Source organism: Pelodiscus sinensis, chromosome 4 (genome assembly GCF_049634645.1).
Source record: "Pelodiscus sinensis isolate JC-2024 chromosome 4, ASM4963464v1, whole genome shotgun sequence".
NCBI classification, from domain to species: Eukaryota; Metazoa; Chordata; order Testudines; family Trionychidae; genus Pelodiscus; species Pelodiscus sinensis.
In genome coordinates, this window is record NC_134714.1 from 108,547,742 (window position 1) to 108,572,787 (window position 25,046).

The 25,046-nt window shown below is 41.7% G+C and overlaps 1 protein-coding gene across 6 annotated transcripts in view; it reads right to left on the minus strand.

The window, feature by feature from the left end:
* Positions 1-25,046, minus strand: part of TUB (TUB bipartite transcription factor) — a 108,758-nt gene that overhangs the window by 39,145 nt on the left and 44,567 nt on the right. For all 6 annotated transcript variants that reach the window (XM_075928011.1, XM_075928010.1, XM_075928008.1 and 3 more), the window contains exons 2-3: positions 20,468-20,519; positions 16,463-16,625 (exon numbers count right to left, since the gene is read on the minus strand). In XM_075928011.1, coding sequence (XP_075784126.1) covers positions 16,463-16,625; positions 20,468-20,519 — 215 coding nt within the window. The remainder of the gene's footprint in view (positions 1-16,462; positions 16,626-20,467; positions 20,520-25,046) is intronic.

A 25,046-nucleotide genomic window follows, 5' to 3' on the forward strand; every position in this document is an offset into this window, starting at 1 on the left:
ATAAAAAACAAAATTAAATCTGATCTCCTCCCATTAAATCTGGTCCTTGGTGCACTTTTACCCTATACTATGCACATTTCAGGTGACTCTCAGCTCTGTAGGCAGAATACCACCACCAGCAGTGGCAGCACAGACATAAGGGAGGCAATATCATCGCATTGCAGCCTTACTTCTGCACAGCTGCCTTCAAAGCTGGCCAACCAGAGATTGGTAGCGGCTGACTAAGGATCCAACCCTGCAGGAGGCTTTGAAGAGGTCAGGGTGGCAGTAACATGCCATCTATACTTCTGCACTGCAGCTGACAGGGGCTGTGCCTCCAGGGCTAGCTGTGCCTTCAGTCACCACTCTCCAGCAGTCCAGCTTTGAAACTAGTGCTGCCGCCAGCAGTAGTGCAGAAGTAAGGATAGCAATACTGCAACCCCCCCGCCCAATAACCTTGCAACGCTGCTGCCCTCCTTCCTCCCCCCCACCACACACACACACACACACACACACACACACACACACACACACACACACAGAGAGAGAGCGCTCCCATTTTTGCTCACGGTCCCTATAATTACAACACTGTAAATTTCAGATTGAAATAGCTGAAATTATGAAATGTATGATTTTTAAATTCTGATCACTGTGAAATTGACCGAAATAGACCCTAAATTTGTTAGGCCCCTACCCATGAGCCAGTTCAATAATATAATGATAGCTGGTTTGTTTTTCCATAGTTCACAGCCCTAACTATACAGCTAATTCCAAAAGCATCATCTGAAGCTGAACTTCACAAAACTCACTTCTTATGGTATAAGTCACATCACAATCAACTTTGGCAAGAGTGGCCCATTAGTTTATAGAGACTTATTAGAACCATTTAAAGTGAAAAAAATTGCTCACATTTTAAAAGTTCATTCTGCATAGTAGTTCGTTCTATAGAAATCTCAATGGAATAGAGCATTCACTGTGAAAGCCAGTATAATCATGTGATTGCAGCAACTTTCAAAGTAATAGAGATTTACTATTTATTATAAAGTGCTGCTAGAGGACTTATTTAATTTTGTTAAAACATATAAATATGCAACAGTTTTTTTCTAGCTAGAATGAGCCCTTATGTAAAATAAAATGACTTTTTTTGTTAAAGTGACTTGAATACTTTTTAGGGTTTTGCATACACATTTAAAGCGATCATCATCATGAACTACATACAAATACATGATCAAGCCCTTCAGCCTCCAAACATACCAGCACTGAGAAGGTTAATTAGACGAAGATCTAGATCTTCAAATTTTGTAAACTGTCACCAATGGAATTATGGCACAAGAACATAAGAATAGCCCATATTAAGTAGGACTAATAGCCCCATGTCCTGTCTTCCAACAATGGCCAGTGCCAAGTACCCCAGTGGGAATGAACAGAACAGGCAATCATCAAGGGATTCCTCTCCTGCCACCCATTCCCAGCTTCTGGCAAACAAAGGCAAGGGATACTCCAGAGATACTTTACATCTGCTGAGAATCTGGCCTGAGAGCTGTACAGAATCTACCACACAGGACATGAATCTTATACAACTCCACTTTTTTAAAAGATGCAACTTGACCATTACTATGCACTCACCTGCACCAGAAACAACAAAAAAGTGTTCTTGGAGGGAAAAAAGCTACATTTGGAAAGAGACCATATGGCCGCACTAGAAAGGCAAGATAAGGGACCCGCCAGATATAGCGGGGTGGGGCATTCGCCTCAGGAGTGCAGGGTGGTGGGTTCGAGTCCCGCCTCCTCCACCCGACTGGGAAGAGGCTGCCCCAAGAAAAGAATTGGCTTGCTCACGAGATCATTATCATTGGCAAGCTCCCAGTAAACAGATAAGGCCCAGTGTGACCCAGTAATCTCTATCACAGAAGATATGAACCAGTGGTTCTCAACCTGTGGGCCACTTGCAGCCAATCAACACACAGCTGAGGCCCATGTGGCATCCCTGGGCCCTTACAGCTAGCATATACATTGTGAGACTGACCCACAAAACACAAAGATAGCTGCATAAGCAGCCCACAGTGATAAATAAGTTTGAGAGCCACTAATGTAAACACTCTCCAAATTCATGAGTTATGGGACAAGTCCACTATGGACCAAACCCTAGACTGCTAATCCAGGAGTAGTTCTATTAACTTCAGTGAGCATCCTCACACAAATAAGGCAAGTAGAGCCCTGTGCAGATACAAAATTTGCTTCTGCATCCGCAAATATACATGCAAAAAAGAGCCACAGATATCCATAGCCAGATACAGATATCTGTGGATTTGCAGGGCTCTAAAGATGTATACAAATCATTTGTAAGCTCATATCTCCTCCCTTGCGATATAAAAGTCTATAAATTGTATTAAATTTACAACACACTGTGAGTTAATCATTTTCTTTCTTTTACGAGAGAGCGCTCCGTTATAATGCACTTGTACATAATGAACCCATTCAATCTACAGAACTCTATATGATCAGAAGGGCCAATAGGGCTGTTTTACCCCAACTCCTCATTCTATGTACAGCCTAGTTACAAACCCATTGGCAGCAATGTCTTGCAAAGCATTAGCGAAGACTGTGGACAATGCATGAGACAGAACAGAGGCAGCAATTACTCCGTCCCTCAGGGAGGATGGCAAGATTAATGTTATGAAATGCAGCACAGTAGGCTCTGTTTAACCAGTCATGAAGGCCTCTGATTAACAAGGGCAGCAAAGAACCCCTGCTGATGATAATTTTTACATTTACATGCCTAGGAATTTTGTTCTATATCTGCAGCTGTCTCTCTCCTTTTTAAAAACAAGGGAGGTTATTTCTGGTTTTGTTTCTTTCATCATTATGATGATCTAGTTAGTAAAATTCAGTATTGTCCTAACAACTGATCAATAACTAGCCAGGACTCTAAAGCCACTCTAAAATTTTGTTTAATATTCCAATATGTTCAGCTCAAACACCATTAAAGGAGTCTAAAATGGATCCTAATTGAAATGGGATGGAACGTTCTGATATTACTAACTGAAAAACCAAAAACTCAAGAGTTTTTTAGGACCAACTGCTTGCCATCATTTCAGTCAGCCATTTATTAGGGCTTTGATAGAACTAATAAAAGCCCGAAGTTAAATAATTATTAGTGTGGGTTGCAGTTGCACGAATTAGATTTAAAAAGCTGGCACATGTCAGCAGTAGATGCCTAAATATTAAGACCGAGGTGCGACCTCCTCAAGGTTCCTTCCACCTTTCTGCACAAAGCCAAGAAGGCAGTCTATCTAGGTGACATCTTGAACACACATCACCAGAGTACATCTGATAAAGACAGCGCAATCAAGGGCAAGTGGTAGAACTAACAAAATGACATTTAAAGGCACACCAATGCCCAGTAGCAACAAGTGGATAATTGAAACAATACCACTTATGTTTACTCCATTGCAGCAAACCAACACACACAATGTAGTGAATATTAAATACACCCAGAGATCTCTTCTGGATCGATGCACCAAGTTAAGAAAAACCTGGCAATGTTTATTTGAATAATGAATGCATTTGAAGAATTTGCAATCTGCTCGAAAAAACACTGTACGAGCGGAAAGAGAGGCTAAACAGCTGGATAAATTATTCAGAGCAAATTATTCACTCAGCTTTACTAGGCAACCATTCTATCCATTTATCAAAGTTCTCACACTTCTCATTTCATGACAAGTGAAACCAGAGTGAGTATCAAGCACAGAAAACTAAACAACAGTTTAATAAATACACTGGCTTTTGCCTACTTGTTTGATGTACTCTCACGGATCTCCATTAAAATGGCTTGGCACCTTTCTCTGTAATCTCTTGGCTGTTGAGACTGTTACTATTTATTTGGACAGTGATCCACTATAATTGTATCTGAGCTATTTTAAAATTGTTTCAACATTGCTTAAACTACAACCTTTTAACTAGTCTACAAATATGAGATGTTCCTAGCAGTATATCAATTCTAGTGAAGTAAAGAATGGTAAAAATATTAAATTTCATTGGAAAAGAGCAGCAATTTTTACCAGTTTTGTTGAAAGCCTATAAAACTGAATGATTGAAGTAATGCTCAAAGGTCCCCATTAGGTTCAGGGTCTCTATCTGGGTACTGTTCAAATACTTGGCAAGACATGGTCTCCTCCCAAAAAGATTATAGTCTAAGGTCTCTGCAACTGGTAGTGAGCAGGCAGATTGCTCGGCCTGTACAGAATGACGATGAATTTAACAGTGGGAAAAATAACTACTCTTTAACTTGCTTTAGGAGTATCACTTTTGTGATTCAAAATAGCACAGCCCCTCAAACTGAGCATAACTCCTTGTAGCAATCTCCCAATACGTCAAGTACAAGGATCAAAACTATGTCTAATTAACAGATAATGCCAGGTTTAACTCCATTGCAATTTGAGATCTGCTATTCTTAAACACAAATATTATTTGAAGCCTAGAGGCCTATATTGTGTTTTTCAGTCAAACTAATCCTCAACGTTACAATGTAGGAACCCAATTGTGTAAAGCAATCCATGTGAGTGTATTTCTGTGCTTGAGAAGATTACAGGGTAGGTCCCTATGCGACAATCGCAGGAACAACTCTTAGGGTACCTCTACACTGTAATAAAATATCTGCAGCTCTGTCAGCCGACGGTCAGGGCAGTGTGTGTGTGTATGCTTCCAAGAAAAGGTTTAACGTCTGTGTCTTTACTGCTAGGACCGGGGTCCCATTGCAGAGGGTGGCCAGCAGGCCAACAGACGCCCCGTTATATAGGAAGAGCTTATTACACCTTAGATTTTAACTGCTAGAACACAAAGTTCCTTCGCAGCGGGCAGCCTGGGAAAGGCTGGAAAAGTGCCCTAACGGATCTTGTCACCTGGGAGTGACACAGATCCAAACGCCCAAGCTCTCCCTATGTCTGTCCCTTTATGACCGGCTGAAGTTCTTTTAAATTGTGCTTGGTTCTGTTACAGCAACTGAAGGAGTCAGGTTAAAGCTTAAACAGTTACAGGTTTATTAAAAGACTTATAAAAGCATATGGTTACAATGGCTATTGCTCTATTTCTTAAATGCTAACAAATACAGATTTTAAAAATGGTTACAAAGAAAATAAAGATAGAAAATAGAAATAATGGTACTAAGTGACAGCTTAATCTTTAAAGAGCTCTAACACTATGTATATATATACTTAAACAAAGGACCACATCCAGGTACAATTTTTACCCCTTTCTGTGCCTCTCGACTCCAGCGTGTCAGGCCAGGGCCGGTCTCTCAATTCCTAGGAAAGACGAATACGAGGTGGGCGTCCCCTCTGGAACCTCGGGAGATCAAACACCTAACCCGACCAGCAGATAGATGGTAGATTGACACTCAGAGAAAATGCGCGGCTGAACCCATCTTTATACCTTTGGGGGCCCGTATCCTCTTTCTTATCTAAGATGCCGAATTGTACTGGTCCGTTTTGTGGCGCCAGTTCTTACAAGCAAGTTTCAAGTTAATTTACACTTGCAAGAGAGATAACTAAATTGTGAATACTAGACATTTTTTTACTGGGCGAGAGATTCCTCCCCCTGCGGATGGATGTGTGTTCGTATCAATATGGGTTTGAGTCAAGGGCACTCCTTGGCAGCCTCTTGGTCAGCAATTGGCATATCTCTGTTTACAGCCATTCACGGTCACACAGCCTGGGCCTTCTGCTCTGTGTGCCCTGGATGCTCCAGGCAAGCAAAAATGGATGTTACAAGGGGGGTTCCTGTCTGGCTACAAGCTCTAAAACTGAGGTGTAGATATTCAGGGAACATGAGCTCTGGGACCTTCCCACCTCACCTTCCCTAGAGAGGTTACAGTCCAAAGGGGCAATCCTAATCCAATAGAAGCCAATAGATTTCAGAAGAATCTGAGAAAACTCTCTGCAAACATAAGAGTAAGATTGCAATAAAATCACTGGTTGGCATTAATTAAGGCTGCATATCTTATAGTTCCAGGATTTACTTGTTTAGGGCATGATTTTGCACTGCCCTTAGACATGAATCATCTGATTGGCGAGTAGCCCTGTCAACTTCAGTGGTTGCCACAGAAAAAAAGTCTGAATAGCATTTGTGCATGTTTATCAACTTCAATGGAACTATTCATAGCAAAGGTAACAGAATCATTACCTTAAGTGGGTTTCTAATTACTAGATTATGATCATCTAGTTTGGTCTTCTCCATAAAACAGCACACTTGAATCTCAAGCAGTTAATTTCTGTACCAAGCTGATGAGTGTTGGGTGAGCTACAGCATGGCTGTGTCTACACTGGCATGAATTTCCGGAAATGCTTAAAACGGAATACTATTCCGTTTTCAGTTTTTCTGGAAAAGGAGCGTCTACATTGGCAGGCTGCTTTTCCGGAAAAATCCTTTTTCCGGAAAAGCGTCTGTGGCCAATGTAGACGCGCTTTTCTGGAAAAGAGCCCCGATCGCCATTTTCGCGATCGGGGCTTTTTTCCGGAAAAGACTACTGGGCTGTCTACACTGGCCCTTTTCCGGAACAGTGTTCCGGAATAAGGACTTATGCCCGAGTGGAAGCAGAATAGTTTTTCCGGAATAGCGGCTGATTTTGTACAGTAGAGCATCGTTGCTTTTCCGGAAATTCAAGGGCCAGTGCAGACAGCTCGCAGCTTATTCCGGAAAAGCGGCTGATTTTCCGGAATAAGTAGCCCAGTGTAGACACAGCCCATATGTTTTAGAAAGTCATCCAGCCTTGATTTAATGACATTGTGTGTTGGTGAATCCACTAAATCCCTTAGATAAGTTGTCCTAATGGTTGACTGGATGACTCTGTTCATTAAAAATGTGCTTCTTCTTTCTAGTCTGAATTTGACTTCCAACATATTCAGCTTCAGCCACAGGATCTTGTTATGCTTTTTTCTGCTATTTTTCAAGACCCAAAGACCTTCTTTTTTGGGGTTATTTGGAACAAGATATATATCCCAAGTGGTCCATCCAACCATCGCTGTCAAGTCTTGTGACAGTGAGCATGAATAATATAATCATTACAAGAATCCCATGAAGGGGGAAAGGTAGATAGATTGGATACAGCAGGAAAAGTGGAGAAGGTCATTGCATGAGGGAAAGGAGCTTATGGAATAGTAGTCTTCAGATCCCTCCTTAGCAGAAGCATCAAAGACTTAGCTGTTCTTGGTCAAGGTTTGGGGAATGCCAGTCATCCAGTCCTTTACTTCAGGACAGTGCCTGTCATCTTCAGATCTGGAATCCCAATCACTTCAGGTCCAGCATGCATCTGTGAATATCCCCAGAGCGTGAGCTCAGAGTTCAACATGCACACTTCTGTCACCAGGTTCATGAACCAAGGCAAGGAAGTCCGGTCCGCATGCCCCCTCAAGCCAGGATTCGTATCCAGGCATTCATTGCAGGCCCAATCCCGAGTGAAAAAGGAGTGAGTCAACATGAATGTCAGCTTACAAAAATCCCCGGCATTCTCAACACGAAGAAAAGCAGTTTTGCTGCAAACCCAGAGGCTCGTCTGTACTCTTTATTTTTCAACACCATAGTGTCAGCTTCAGCCACAGGGTGTTTGTTCAGTCACCAGTGTGGCAGGGAATGTATTTCATTTCAGTAGTCACTGGACAGATATGGTACAACACTGAGCGACCCAGCAAGGAAGACGGGGAAATCTTGGTGAGGAATAGTATCCTAGAGGAGTGTGGAAGTCCCCTGAGAGAGCAAAACCCTTAAAGACCTATGCACTATCAGGAAACTCTTCCTCCTGCTCCTGTGCATGCTGGTGGGCTGATTGTGATCAAATCCCCTTTTGACCTTCTCCTTGGTAAATGAAAAAGGCTGAACTTCATAAGTCTCTTGCTGTTAGACATTTTTTCTGGACCTCAAATCTTGTGTGTAACTTTTCTGAATTCCTTCTAATTTTTCAATATCTCTTTTTACATATGGACACAAGAAATAACACCATATTCCAGGTATAGTCTCACCAATGCAATATACGCCGGTAACAGGACTTGCCAACTCCAGCTTGATATTTCCCACCTCACGTATCCAAGGATTGTCTTCACTCTCACTGCTACAGCATGACTGGAGGGGCTCCTATTCCGTTTTCTACCATTCCCTTTCAGTGTCACTGCATGCCAGGATATGGTCTCCCATCTTCTAGGTTTGACCCCTTTGAGAGGAGGGAAGGTGACCTTGCATTTGTCTGTATGAAAACATATGTTGTTCAAAAGAGCCCACCTTACCAATCAATACAGGTCAGACGTAAAACTGATCTGTCTCCATCATTATTTACTGCTCCATCATTTTGTGTTATCGGCAAATGTTATCAGCAACGGTTATATTTTCTTCCACATCATTGATAGAGATATTGAATAGCACTGAGCCAAGCAGTGATCCCTCAAGGACTCCACTGGGAACACCCATAAAGAATGATGATTGTCCATTTATGTTTTGAGATCTATTAATCAGTTTTTAACTGACTGATTTTGTACACTATTAATATTGTATATCATAATTTCACGTGGGATTAAGTCAAAAGCCTGACAGAAGTTTAAATATATTTTAACACAGTTACCTTGTCAAGTACATTTATAGTCTCATAGAAAATATTAAGTTTATATAACAAGATCTGTTTTTCACGAAAGCATATTGATTGGCATTAACTATGATACCATCTTTTAAGTCTTTACTGATTGCATCAAATATCAGTCTTTCAATTTCTTTTCTAAGAATAAATGTAATGCTAACTGGACCTATAATCATCCGGGTCATCCTGTTTAACATTTTAAAATACTGGTTAAATGCTAACTTTTTCCAATCATCTGGAACTTCTTCAGCATTTCAAGGTTTGTGAAAAGGCAACATTAACGTTTCATAGTGTTCTTTAGTCAATTCTTTTACTACTCTTCGGTGTAAACTACGTGGGTCCATTGATTTGAAAATGTTTAACTCTAATAGTTGCTGTTTAACATCCTTCCTAGTTACTAATGGAATAGGATGTATTTCCTTACCACTATAAGATATCATACTGCTTCTTTTCAAATGCAGAACAGAAATGTTTATTGAAGACTTCTGTGGTATTATGACTGACAGTTTGGCATTATGACTAACAACTTTACCATTCTTACCTGGCATCAGACCTATACTATTGTTTTGATATATTTAAAGAATTTATTATCATCCCTTAAATCTACTGGCCACAGATCTTTTCAATACTACTTTTAGCTTCCTTTATTAATTGCCTGTATCTCCTAACCATTGATGTTTACTTACTGCTCTCAACTTCCCCTTTTTTACATGTGTTATGCATTGGGGCTTTTGAACAGAGGAATTAGCAAGCAAATCTGATATGGCTGGCATTCCTGACACCAGGTGGGATGGGTCACATGACTGGCATGCTAAAATCGCTGGATATACTTTATTCAGGAAAGAAAAAGTGAGCAGAAGGGAATCAGGGCTCGCACTCTATGCCTACATGTACAGTTGGAGCTAAAAGTGTGATTCTCAGCTTGTGCAGACACATTCTCACTAGCTCTCATCAAACTAGCAGGTTAACAAAAGTAGTGTAGCTGGGCAGGCACAGGCAGGGGTGAGCAGCAGCATGAGTTAGCTGTGCTGAGTACAAATCCACACGAACCCTCAGGGTATGAATTTATTCCAGTATGCTCTCTCTCAACTCCATTTTCTAGTACACTAGCTTGCTTGTTGGGAGCTAGAGCAAATATGCCTACGTGGGCTGGTAATCATACCCCCAGCTCTCCGTGCAGACATACCCTGTATCAAACATGCCATTACTTTAGGGCTGTTGACAGTTTAGAAAAAACAGATCTGGAATGCTAATGGATCAATGTACTAAGTCGTAAATGACAAGATAAGCTACTGGCAGTTTCTCTTACCAAGTCAGACAAGAGAACAGACTGAGCACTTCTTCAAACATCTACCTACAATCTTTTTATTTTTTTAAACTGCATTAGCAGGGGAAATGTCAATACTGGGAACATGTGCTGGAGGTCTCATGCTGCCATTTGAAACACATCCTTGGAGTTTCTAAATATTATTATAATCTTCTAATGCAAAATTCTCCCACGCTTTACTAAGAGGTAAGGCAGCACTTCCAAGAATCAAGAGCATAATCTAATGCAGAGGACATAATCCCTGCCTTCTCCCAAAAAGGAACAGAGACTGTCTCAGACCAAAGTCAATAGAAAACAGGATCCAAACCATTACATTTCACTGAACGTGCTCACATATTTTTAAAATGAATGATTAAATGATGTCACCTTAAAATCTAACAAATTGCCATTTAATGGAAAACACAATCTCTCTCTCTCTCTCACACACACACATTTATCCTGCCAGAACAGAATGACATGTCAAATCTAACAACGCAGACGACTTGTGATCAGAAATCGGTTTGGCACAAAACACAGACATCTCATTTTACCCTGCTGACAAATGTCAAAGAGAAAGTACACAGTGTTGCCGTAGCTGTGCTGGCCCCAGGACATCAAAAAATGAGGAGTAACGTTAGTTCGAATCAAGGGGTTTAGTTCGAACTAACCTGTCCTGGTGCGCACTTTCACTTTTGAAACAGCTGTTGATCACAGTAATGCGCCGGCGAGATCATGCTAATGAAGTGAGGGGTATTCAAATCCCCGCTTCATTGACTATTTCAAATGCCTGCATTTGCATCCCTAGTTCGAACTAGGGTGCAAGTGTAGACATACCCTTTTAGTGGACAGTCCTGCTTCAGCACCCAACTGTCTTTCTCCTCCACCTTTTTCTTCCCATCCCCCACTCCACCCCCATTTGACTGGAGAGGTTATGTGTTAACTACTTGTGCTAAGCAATCCTGAAGAGCTTTGTGTAAGATGGAAAGCTTCACTCACCTTGTGTCTGATACCCTGGGACTGGCACAGCTACAGCAACACAGCAAAATTACTTTCTCTGTAGCCATATGCAATCTTGTACATGGTTAATCTAAATTCTAAATCAAAAGCTGTTGTGAAATTACTTGAAGGAGAATTTTATTCTATTTTTAATTCAAAATATTTAAATTCCAAACATACCAAAGCCACACCTACAAAAAAGTTACATCAATAAAGCAGACTTCACCTTGTTCAGAGTCTATCCTCACTCAAAATTGTGAAAAAAAGGGATTTGTTCCAAGTGGAAATTCACCATTTTCACAGGAAAAAACAAGTATACCTTCTTGCTTATGAAAACTGCCTTTTGCTTTCGCAGAAAATGTAAGGAGGCAGTAGAAAAGGCCACTTCTTTATAAATCAGTGAAAGCATTATTTTACATCAGAATAGGGGTGGTTACTAGGTTAACACAAATCTGGGATCAAATGATAATTTAAAACTCAACTGTTGCTGTGCATTATTGTGTACAGACCCCCAATCCTATATGTGTGTCAAACTCACATTGGCTTCAATAGATGCAAGACTATCATTACAAAATAAGCTTCAGGGGGGTAGCTGAGTTAGTCTGTTAAAGAAAAAAAAACAAATGGTCTGGTAGCACTTTATAGACTACATGTTTTGTTAGTCTATAAAGTGCTACCAGACCATTTGTTGTTTTTATTACAAAATAAATTAGTGAATTTACCATGATTTAGTAAATCCTATAATAAAACAAATCTATTACTGCAATAAAAGCAAATATTGCAAGTATGTAAATATCAACTCCCCACTTTACTGTACTTAAACCAATGACAATATCCTGGAACACACATCAGATATTTGCAATACTTTAAATAGCCTGAAAAGTGTGATGTACATTGAAGAATTTTGTTATCACACATTTGGAGGAGCTCATATGTTTGCCAAATTCTAAAGAAAATTTAAAGCAATATATGATGTGAAGATACCTGAAAATAAGCCAGCAGACATGTTCCCGAATTACTAACAGGATTTTGGAAGTAAACATTTTAAATTAACTAGTACCAGTATGCCTTACAAGGGATATTAAATGGAAACAAACAGGGAGAAAGAAAAAAAGTAGTTAATAAACAGCCTTTTCTGGGCAGACATTCTTGTGAATTATTTTATTTTTTTAATTCTTCTATAATGAAGCAAATATAATGAGAAAAACAATATTGTTGAAAACTGTTAAGCAGTTATAATGATGAGTGTTTATCTGCAATGTTTTGAAACAAAAGGTAACATTGTAATTTATTCCAAACAGTAATAGGACTCAAAACTCCTCTTTCATATAAAGGCCCCATTTGTAGATCACCAGTCCACAAGTACTGCAGTTAAATACAAGCTTGATATTTCAGTAAGAGTTTAAAAAAGGGCAAAATGGGTCTAAAATGATCCAGCCACAATGGCCATCTAATGTGGAAATAATACAGTTGCTGGACTGTTACAGGTAGCTCAACTCAATATTCAAGGGGGGAAATTCTTTCAGTGTTGCCATTGTCCTTTACTAATTGCTTGGCTCAATTCAGCTCAATGGACTGGAACACTGATGTTAGAAGCCCTCACTGTGCCTGCAGTTTGCCTTTTCCTGACAGCTAATGTTACTTTCTGAAGTCATCCTGTAGTATTAATTGTTACCACTGCTAATATGGTAATTGAATGACAAATGAAAAACATCAAGATCTATCTGGGATTACAGATGGGCTCTGAACATACCACCTTTCACTCCTAGGCCAAAAGCAAATGGAGATTGAAAAATAATTATCAGCTACTCAGTGTTGAGTGACATATTCAAAAGGAGTTTTATGGTCTTGGTCCATTTTTTGAATTGAGAAATGTTCATCACTCAATACACTGAGGCCTTGTCTACGCTTAAAAAAAAGATTGCTGCCGCCATGATCCATCTTCAAGTGTTTGGTTTAGTGACTCTAGGTAAGACTCATTAAATCAAACTCAGGGGGAGCCCCCCGCTGGTGTCTGGTACTCCTCCTTCTGTGAGGAGTAAGGGAAACCAATGGGAGCGAGCAAATGCTACTGTCAGCCTTTCACTTAAAATGACTCTAGCTATGTAGAATACATAGCTGGAGTTGAGTACCTTAAGCCAAGCTGCTGGGTCTAGTGTAGACATGGCCTAAGGGTGCTAATGGGGACTTCCAGTGGCAGTTTTAACACACACCAAGAAATGAATGGGCAAAACAAACTGGTCTCTCTCCTCTCTGTTAAGAGTTACAGCACATCATTTTGTTAATATCTAGGGAAGCATACATGGCTACTGGCTATACTCTTTTTCATTCTTTGGGTAAAGAGTTTCAGAGCTGACATTCTAGTGCCTCACCAAAACTAGGTTCACTCATATATAATACTAGATGATTTACCCAGTGTTGCTTGAGTCCTTAACTCAATTTTTGTTTTTCTTCATTTAAATCATTGCTCTGGGGTGAGGCTGGAGATGATGGGTTCAATATGTCGGGCTGTCCTCGGGGAGAGAGGACTACTCCAGCCCTCTCTCACCACAGCTGCTTGGGGCCAGGTGAGAAGCACCTCTCCATGGCCGCTGCAGCTCCAATGGGCACAACCATGGGAGGGGTACATGTCCCCCAGCTGGGGCATGTCCAGGTTCATCTTCCTCCTGCACTCCCCAATCAGAGCGAGGAATGCAACAAACTGTGCACTTTCCCCTCACTCCCTGACAAAGGGAAACAGCCAGTAATGTTCCTGTATAAATCGGGGGCAGGAAGACTAGCCTGGGGGATGGGACGAGGCTCGTGGCTGGAGCAGTCCCTGGGAAGGGTAGCACACACCCCAACCAGACCCTTTCACCCTGCCTGGTAATTCTGTCTCTTTTCAGTATGGGTTTCTGTTAAGGAATCCCATTCTAGGCACATCTCATTTTCCTGGCATAACTAAACCTTGCTTTCAGTTATGATAAGGGGAAGATGCATACTGAATTTGGTGGTCCTAACTCTTAGCATTTAGGAGGAGTTCTTGAACATAAAGTCAAACAGACAGACAGAATCTCCTTTTAAAGTTATAGACTAACACGGCTACCCCTCTGAGATTTCTAGATAGACAGGGAGGCAGACTCTCTCAAATAGACAATAGAGGGACTAGCATTGCTCAGGTCCTTTACTGTAGTAATGGCTGTATTTTTTAATTAAAAGGAAAATGTACATGTGGGGTGGGGGTTGGGTGTGGGAGGAGGCTCAGGGCAAGGGACACTGGTAGCTGTGGGGGGCTCTGGCAAAAGGGTGGGGGTACAAGAGTCAGGGAAGGGGGATGTGAAGTATGTGGAGGGCCCAGGATGGGGGGGTGTGCAGATGTCAGGGCAGGGTTTTGGGTGGGGGAGCTGAGATCAGGAGGTGATGGGTGCTGGAGTTAGGGAAGGCAGTGATGGGGGCTCCAAGTAGAGGTTGAAGGTGAAGGAGTGAGGGCATGGGGCTGGGAGAGTTAGGGGTCTCAGAGCAGGGGGTGGAGGGTGCTGGAGTGAGAGCAGGAGGTGGGGCTCTTAGATCATAGGGTTCAGTGTGATGGGGTCAGGGCAGGGGGTGGGGGACTCGGGGCAGGGTGAGGGAGGTGGGGAGGGCCAGGGAAGTGGGCTGGGAGGTCATGGGAGGGAGCTTACCAGGACTAACTGTGGTGGCGAGGGTGGTATTGCTCTGGCAGTGGCTCCTCCCAGGGGGCTGAGGTTGCAGGAGCGAACCCCAGCCTCCAGCTGGCCCTCGCTTGCCCCTGTTTAATCAATTACCCAGTAAAACATAATGTTTAATCGGTTAACTACACAAATAGGATTTGATACCCCTATTCTAAATGCCATTTCCCAAATTATTTATGAAGATACTGAATAAAATTTTATACAGGACAGAACCCTCAATATGACTTTCCAGCTTGACTACTTCCAATTGGTTGTGTACCAATCTTATAGCAGGTTTTTCCAGGCTACATTTTCCTACTTTGCTTATGAGAAGATCACATGGGACTGTATCAGAAAAACCTTACTGAAGCTGAGATATTTTATAGATGTTGCTCCCCATTACCCACAAAGCTTGTTACCCTGTCAAAGAAGGTTGATTTGACATGATCTGTTCCTGACAGTTCCTGAGCACTTTATTATTTTCTAGGCATTTACAAACAGACTGACTAATTATTTTCTCCATTATCTTTCTGGCTATCAGTTAAGCTGTCTGGTCTATAATTCCCTGGATTGTCCCTATTCCCCTTTTTATACAGATGAACTGTATTTGCCCTTTTACAGTCATATGGGATCTTCCATTCTCCATGAGCTCTCAGAGAAAATCATTAATAGTTCAGAGACCTCTTCAGTCAGTTACTTAGTTTCTAGGAAGTATTTTGACAGGCCCTGCCAAATTGAAGACATGTAACTTGTCTAAGTAATTCTTACTTTACTCATTCTCTATTTTAGTTTAAGATTACATCCTAGTTATACAGCGGATTAGAGGTAATCATTCTGCAACACTCTGAAGAATTCCAACACCTGCTAAGGATTATTTATAAAAAGAAACTGAGAGAGAATGGATACGATGTGATAAGAAAGGCCAAATTCTGCCTTAAGAAACACAGTAGGTAACCGCACAGATGTCAGAAGGTGCAAGCCATTGTAGGATTTAGTATAGTATAAATAAGGATTTAATGACTGTTTGTGGGACGATGTCTGGTTTCTCTGGGCTGTAGCTGACTTGAAATCCGTGTTATTCAAGTTTGCAATAAAGGTAGCATATGGGTAATTGCTGTAGCGTATCATAAAATAACATTTCTTAGGACAAGATTTTGCCCCTCTGATTAGTTGTGCTGAGAAAGATGTAAAGGAAAGTTTTCTATCTCCAAAGAAAACATTTTCATAAAATTCTGCACAAAATCAACTTCCTAGACAGCATGGTGAAAAATTAGTCTCTTTTGAGATGTTTTTCTCTCCGATTAAGAGTGAAAATAATGTGGGTTTTTTTTTTCTTCATCTGAAATTGAATCTTTGTTGCTTCGACAGCTTTCAGAAGCATGGTTGTTAAAAGAGGTTTGCTATTCAAAACCCTATTTATAACTGATGCATTCTGGAACTTCTATGAATAAATTCCACAGAGAAGAAAAAAAACTTACCCACATTTTTGAGTGGCATGGAGACTCAAACCTGCATTTCTCCTAGCTCCTCTGAGTATTATAGTACACTACTGCATTTTACCTTTGGAGAAAAAAATCAAGAACCCTTTTCACATATTGAAATCAGATTCAAAGGGAGAACATGGAGATTACGGATTATTAAATGGAGAACAGCCAAGCAAGGAGTACACTGTCCAAAGTTTCCACTGTCAAAAAAGTTCATTTTAAAGTTATGATAGTGATTATTTTGGAATTCTGCATAGTTATTGTTATTTTCATCCCCAGACACAGCTGAGCTAAGCTTTCAAGTGCTCATTTAAAAAAGGTTATGTTCTTGTTCCCAAATTAATTTCCTTTTTCAAGAAAATAACAGGACTTTTAGCAGCAAACAGGCACTCAATAGATCACATCAAAATACCATGAAAAATGGTGCTGCTGTTGCTGTTAAGATATGATTCAACCAACGGCGCTTGTTCCTCTGAATGCTTCGTTTTGCGCGTTCTTGTACGGCTGTCTACGTTGGACTGAACCATTAGTGGCTCCTGACGTTTTTTTTTCTGCTTCTGTTCCAGCAGTGCTCGCTGGGGGAAATACAAAGAAAAATAATTTACTGTGAAATAAACGCCATATTTAGGGGAGTATATGTGCATATAGCTTCTGTTCTGTAAACTCCGCTTAACTGAATGTTATTTGGCTTCATACTGTAGAATTTCCAATGAATTGCAACAGACATCCTTACATATCCAGCAACGACAGTTTGTCTTGTGTGCTATTTTCAAGAGGCAAGAGCATAGTCTAAAAGGACACTGAGATGCCAGGCCATAGAATTGCTGCTAAAAGTACCAAACAGGTAAAATAGATGGTCTACTGGCTGCCAGCGCTGGATAAAAAGCAACATCTTTTGGAATGCCAACAGCGTGGGAGTACTGGCTGTGAACCAATACGATAACCAAGAGCATGAGGCATGAAAATACTGATTTATGTTTTTGTAAATCAAGAAAAAATAATCTGTAAACTCAAATCAAGTGACAAGACTGGACACAATCCCAATGGAACAATGATACATGCTGAATTTTAACTATACACTGTATTTTCAATTTAAATTCACATTTACAACAGGTGAAAAGCAGATATCACTGCTAGAAGGCAGGAGATTATCTTTGCGATTGCATGGGTCTCTCCCTTCAGATGTTTCTAAATTTAGAATGTGATGGGTGCCAACATACACTTATGAGGTACTACTATCACAAGCAGTCGGAACAGCCTTAAGAACGAGATGGGCTTAGCGGGGTTTAATTTTGGTAACCCAATGTATTATTTGTCCCCTTCCTCTAAACTGAGCTGTTAGTACATGGGTTGTCTTTTGCTATTTATAACAGCATGGAGTGAAATCAAAAGGGCTGGGTTAAAATAGAGGAATACCCACAGAGGATCAGTTTCCAACAGCCTTCCCTTATGCTGAGTACTACTTTACTCCACTAATGCGGCACTGCTACTCAACATGAATTAGAGGTTACAGTCTAACTCATACGCAACATGAGAGACAAGGTGGGTGATCCTTGCTGAGAGAGACAAGCTTTGGAGCTACACAGAACTCTTCAGGCCTGGAAAAGGTACTCAGCATGTCACAGCTAAAATACAGACAATGGATAAGTCTCATGGGGTAGCCGTTTTAGTCTCTATCTGCAAAAACAACATCATTCAGTTTAGCATAAGTAGTTAACACATATTATAAGGAAATATTCAAGGTGAAATAGCCCATGAACACCACTGGAGCTATAGGAAAATGAGAGAGGTTAGTGGGCTACTGAATGTTGTAATAAACCATAAATCCAGTGTCTTTATTAAGACCTGGATTTTTAGTGTCTAGCAAAGATATGAATTTAATTTCCCAGAGATGTTAACAGGCCAATTCACCTTCAATCATCCCTTATAACATGGGTTAACTACTTATGCTAAATAATCTGATTCACCTGACATTTATCTGTGACACTCCAAGTATCTTTCCTAAGCCTGAAGAAATGCTCGGTGTAGCTCGAAAGCTGGTCTCTTCCACCATGGAAGTGGGTCCAATAAAAGATATCACCTTCCCCAGCTTGTCTCTCTAATATCCTGGGAATGGGATGGCTATAACAACACTGCAATCAGAGACAAGATGGCACATACAACAAGTATTTAATATTGAAGTGGGGCATACATTGAAGGAACTATGATGGGTATGGCATAGACATTACAATGGAAGCAAATGGAACAGAAGTTCAAAGCTAATGAATAAGGCCTCGTCAACACTACCAAATTTTGATGCCAAAAACTGCCGTTTGGCAACAAAACAGCGAGAACATGCGCATTGCAGTACAACATTTGAGGGGGAAAACGCCCAGTTTTGGCGACAAAAAATTTCCACCTTCTGAGAGACTTTTTTCTCTTCCCCTCTTTATTATCCACAAAGAGCCTGTGTAGACACTGCTGTTTGTTTTCTCAACAGAACTGGCTTCAGCCAGCATCCCACAATGCCCGCCCTGATAGCTCACCTCAGTGTTTTGATCTCTGCTGCCTTGCAGGCATGTGCCCCTGCTCTATCTCAGCTCTGGGAAGTATCTAACAGCTGAATGAGCTGCTCTGTTTGGGGAATACACAAAGAACAAATCATTGGAGTGCTCCTGCTCTGCCCTGCACTAGGAGCACAGCAGCAGGCAGACTTGCTGTGCGGGGCAAGAGACAGGTTGCCATGTTGCTTTGACAAATCTCAGCCTGGCGAGCTCACAGGGCTACTCATGAGGCTGTGGGAGAATTCAGGGGGAATCCCAACATGCACAGCAATCAGCTCTGTCTTCTCACATTTCTGCACTGTGGGATACATATACCCATGTACGGCTCACATGGTCGATGTTGGTGCTTCTGCTATGGACATGACCTATCGACAAGGAGCAAGCGTGAACATCATTTAGGGATTTTTGTATTGACGACTTTTGGGTTTCTACATAAGTTTTGTTAATAAAACTTGGTAGTGTAGACAGGCCTCAGAGCATGTTGTAAGGGAGCCAGAGGTATTTGGAAAGAGGGTAAATTAAAGATAAGGAGTGAAACTCTAATTCCACTGAAGCCAATGGTAACATTCCCTTTGACCACAGTGGTTATATCTATACTGCAATTAAAAACTCTCAGTTGGCCTTAGCCTCAGGCTCACAGGGCTCAGGCTAAGGTATTGTTGAACTATGATGTAGGAATAAAGAGAAATATTTTGAAAACTACGTGTTAATTCTCAGCTGGTTAACGCCCCTGCTATTCGTTTTTTTTTCTAGTCTGCCAAAAGGAACAGTACATTCTAAAGCAAAATACAGGACTATGTAGCACTTTAAAGACTAACAAGATGGTTTATTAGATGATGAGCTTTCGTGGGCCAGACCCACTTCCTCAGATCAAATAGTGGAAGAAAATAGTCACAACCATATATAGCAAAGGATACAATTAAAAAAACGAACACATATAAATACATTTTTTAATTGTATCCTTTGGTATATATCAGTGGTCCCCAACCTTTTCAGGTTGGCGGGCGCCAGGGGGCATGGCCGTTCGCCCGCCGGGCGCCAGGGGGCGGGGACACTTGCCCGCCCGGGGGCGGCCCCCCCCAGCCTCATGCCCGGGGGCGGGCCCCCCCCCATAGCCACGCGCCCGGGGCCGGGGGCCCCCCCCCATAGCCACGCGCCTGGGGCTGGCGCGCCCTCCCCCCCCCCCGTAAGCGCCACGGGGTCAAGGCCAGGGCACGCGCGGTGCCCCCGGGGGCGGGGCCAAGGCCGGAGCCGGCAAGGGCACGCGCGGCGCCCCCGGGGGCGGGGCCAAGGCCGGAGCCGGCAAGGGCACGCGCGGCGCCCCCAGATTGCTCCGCGGGCGCATGTAAAGTGCACGGCGGGCGCCATGGCGCCCGCGGGCACCGGGTTGGGGACCACGGGTATACATGGTTGTGACTATTTTCTTCCACTATTTGATCTGAGGAAGTGGGTCTGGCCCACTAAAGCTCATCATCTAATAAACCATCTTGTTAGTCTTTAAAGTGCTACATAGTCCTGCATTTTGTTTCAGCTACACGGCTGAAACACGGCTACATTTCTATCACTATAGTACATTCTAAGTCATCGTAATGCACCTCTAAGTCAACAAAAATGAAAACCACTCAAATTACTATAATAAGAAAAAGTTAACACTAATCATAATCTTCACAATCCTTTACTTTCCACCACTTATGCATGTATAGCACACTCCTGGAAGGCCACAGAACTAATATTTCAAGATGTAATTTTCTGGTAGGATACCTTGATCAGCCTTGTGTGTCAATGAAAGGAGGTCTCCATATCCCACGATAATTCAGTTAAGCAAGCCCTACTTGAAAAAGGAAATAGGCCGAAAGCAGACTCCAAGATCTTACCTGTCTGTCAAGCTTCTGTTGACGCAGATTGCTGCCTTCATCATCTAAAACACTGCAAAGACAAAGAGAATTCATTAGAAAATATGTGTCAGTCAACAGAACACCAAGTTGCAATTACTGGAGCTGTACCTTATTTAGGCAAAGCTCCCACAACGGTCCATGGAAGTGTTGCCTAACTAAAACTGCACAAGTAGTCTCAAGAAAATTAAATGCAACTCATGAAATATAAATAAAGTTCTGTGTGTAATGACTACATGCTCTAAAGTTTAGACTCAACCAGATCATAAAGGAACACAAATCTATCGCGTTTCAGAAGGGTCCTATGCCCTCAGTACAAAATACTTTGTTCTCCCTAACCTTCCAATAAAAATACTGGCATGCACAGCAGTGCTATTGGAATGTAAATTTTTATATAAAGCACATAACATGGTAATGAGTTTCAGGAGCAGTTTAGCAAATCATCAGTACAGGCAGTCCCCGGGTTACGTACAAGATAGGGACTGTAGGTTTGTTCTTAAGTTGAATTTGTATGTAAGTCGGAACTGGTACATATTGTAGGGGAAACTCTAGCCAAACATTTCTCCAGAGCTCACTTTTATTCTCCCACACCTCACTTCCCTCAGTCCTTTATTCTCAAGCTGAGGTGTCTGCTGAGAAAAGCCGCTGCGCGTCTCCCTGGTCTGCTGGGGGGGGGGGCGGCACTAGCTTCGCGTCTCCCTAGTTTGCTGGGGGGAAGCAGCTAGTGTAGGGTTGCCTCACCCCGTTTGTAAGTAGGGATCTGATGTAAGTCAGATCCATGTAACCCGGGGACTGCCTGTATTTAAAACTGGTTTGAGAAAATAAATGGTATAAGTTTCTCCAGGGTGAGAACCGGAACTGTTTCCCTCCTGAAAAAATCAGAAGAATTATATTTACAAGCGATTCTAATTTAGTGTCTGCACTCAAAAAATCAGAGATCTGCAATACAAACATTATTGTATTCTACCAATTACTATAATTTTCTCTCTGATTCTAGGTGATTGTATATTGTTGCTGGTTTGGAGATTAGCTCATGCCAGATTCAGTCTTTTTATTAATTAGATGTTGGATGGAAATAAAAGACAGAAACCTTTGCAATACATTTGATAACATGACTAAATCCACCTTACTTTGAGGGGAACAAATTCTACATGCTGTAACAATATTATCACTAAATATGTAAAGTACATAAATAAATTCATAGATTTAATTAAGCAAGAGAATATAGACTACCAAAAGATATAAATATAACATACTTCAATATTAACTACATTAATCTGACTTCCACTTATCATAGTGGCAGGCAACCTGTGACTCATTGGAGTTCTATGTGTAACCACCAGACATTGTGTTTATTGTTACCCACGTGCAGGGTTGCCAGATTCCACTGGTTTCCCTCCATGCAGGTTTTTTTTTCCCTACTGGGTTTTACTGACATGACACACACTTAAAGCAAGAACACATGACGTCAGGTGCATGCTGATTGCACACAATGTTGACTGTGAGAGAAGTGCGCTCCCACTGCATCCAATCAAAGTGCTGCTACGGTGCAATCGGCACACCCCACAAATTCTAAGTACGCAAGTGCAGCTGGCAAATTACTCCCATCCCAGGAGACCATCTTGGTTGAGACAATCTTGCAGCCCATTGAGATGACTGATGGGCACTCTTGCAGCTTGCTCACTAGCCTAAGTTGCCCTTTGCTGGCTAGTAACAACAAAAAGTGGGCTGTGCCCATGAAAGCTCATGATGCCATCTACATGTTTTGTTAGTCTATAAAGTGCTACCAGACCATTTGCTTGCTGTTTTTAACAAAAAATGTGTATCCCATGTTGGTACCCTTGACAACTGCAAGCACAGAACAAGAGAGACAGAAATGGTTTCTGCACTTACACCTATTTCAAAATAACAGAAACATGACATAATATTATTTCAGCACCCTCTGTGATCATTAACTTGGTTGCAGGCAGCATGGTGTAGAGTTAAGTGGGAAACCTGAACCCAGGAACAACCACTGGAGTTCTCACCCTCCAGAAAATAAAGAAAAAAAGACATGTGAGGAAGCATGTAGCATAACATCAGCGTTTTACAAGTTCTGCAGCAGGCATCATTATATCTATCTTATGAAAGGCTAATGCTAAAGGATGCACAATGAAACGAGTTTCACAATGGGAATTGGAATTGTGCTTTAGAAAAATTACAGACGTAAAAGTTTGTAGTCTTTGGGGGAGCTAATTCTAGCTGTGTTGCATTTAGGATAGCACTTGCCAAAAGCCTATGCAGCATTCCAAGCAATGAAGAGATAAATGGTTTGAATTTCAAAGCTTGTACCCAAGTTACAGTAATAAAAAGTGGCCTCTAAAAAGTCTTTACTCATCTATGCCACCAGCTATGCTACCATTAAGTTCTCCTCAGAGTATCTAACTTTGAAATGTCAAAGGCAAGACAGAGGCACTGGGCTGGACCCCAGGCATCTAAGTGAACTTTATCACACTTGCAAATTTTGAGTGGGTGTCATCTGGGACCATTTGATCTGAGGTGTACCTGGGCAGATTCAGTCACATCTGAATCCTATTTGAAACTTTTACTCATAGACACGTCGGTACTTCAGCACCCACCAGCAGTCAAACTCCCTCCTCTCCCCCCAACACCCCCTGTCTGCCAGCAGCCCCACTGATCAACTATTTCCCCTCTGGCCCAGTGCCTTCCGCCTGCCACAATCAGCTGTTCTATGGCATACTATGTTCTATGGTGCTGGGGAAGAGAGGGGAGAAGTGGGGATGCGGCATTCTTAGAGCAGGAGATGAAACTGGGCAGGAAGAGGTGGGGTGGGGATGGCATTGGGGGGAGGGGAGGAAAAGACGACGGAAAGGCCTGGGAGAAGGGGGAGGCCTTGAGGTGCAAGGGGGGCTCAAGCTCCCCTGGGGCCTGGAGGAAGCTGGCGCCTGTGCTTTTACTGCTTCATTTCGCAAAAGACAACACCCTGAAGGATACAGAGTTGTGGGTGTGAGAAAAAAGAAATGTGTTTTATTTCTTTAGTGAAGATTGTGCGAGACCCATAAGGAAATGTGTCTGAGTAAACAGGGCACCAGGCAGAGAATTCATTTTGTGAATCTGTGCGGTAGAGCATATGTTTCGGACATACAAAATTGCACTGTTGCTGTGAAAGAGGCTAAAAGAGTCTGGCACGTCAAACACATCACAGTAATGTGTCATCTGTGGTTGTCAAATTCTAAAATAGCTTTAGGATCCCTGGCAAGAGGACCCTTCCTACCACTAACCAAAAACTCTGAAGGTATTAGTCACTTAGCTATGTCAACTGTATAGATCAGTTTCTTACTCTCACTTATGAAACACTGACAGCACACCCAGCCTGGGACAAGACACACAAGATAACTTTGAAACAAAAAACAGGACTATGTAGCACTTTAAAGACTAACAAGATGGTTTATTAGGTGATGAGCTAATAAACCATCCTGTTAGTCTTTGAAGTGCTACATAGTCCTGTTTTTTGTTTCAGCTAGACCAGATTATCACAGCTACATTTCTATTAAGATAACTTCGAGTGAGAGTCTGTGCAGTGCTTCCAAAAGGCACAACACAAAACTTGCAGCCCTGAGGCTGAAAGGGGAAAGATTGCATTAAGCCACATATGACCTCTCAACTCATGGTACTGCCCCAAATCCCAATAATACAAAATGCTATAGCTCAACACTCTCCTAGTTCTCATATGCCCCTAGCACGCACCCCTAACCTCTTCCAGGGCTTGTACTTGAGACCTTATCAGATACAGTTAGTTTGTTGGGTGGAGTTCTGTTGTCTCTGGCCCCAGGGCTTTTATAACCCCTGTACATTGCACAGGACTGTAGAGTGGCCATAGCAGGGATGAAAATGTCATCCATGTCCCTGTCCTAGGGAGTTTATGATCTTGGCATTGTTCTCAAAAGAATCATGCAATGTATTTGTTTTCCAAAAGACACTGAGCACCAACAGCAAAGTTTGCTGTCCTTTTGCAACAAAAGGCCTACAACAGATAATAATTTGTACTTAGAATCTTTCTTTTGAGAAACTCAGAGCACATTAGGAAAAATACATAAACATTATCCCCAAGTTACAAATTGTCTGCATTGTCCTGAATATTTATCTTTCCTCATGCTACACAACCCCAGTTACATTTCTGGCCAGATGACATTAGTGAAATGCGAGTATCAATCATTCCTTGTGCATGAACTTAAAAATCCCCTTTTGAGAATTAAACCAAGTATTTAACAATTAGTTAACAGTCCAGAATTTTAGAACAGCACAGGCAACAATGCACAGGGAGAGGCCCAAAGACGGTAAGTAATGTGAACAGTCATGTCATTGGCAGAATTCACATCATCTCCTGCATTATACATTAGACCATTCTGCCTGTCTCAGATAATAGAGCAAATGAGCAACAGACTTCATCATATACCTTTCCATATAAACAGTTGAATTATTATTGCAAGACATTATGTTCCAGGAATATCGTGGTTTGTCTGTGATGCTAAGTGTTGTACCACAGATATGGTAGCTAAAC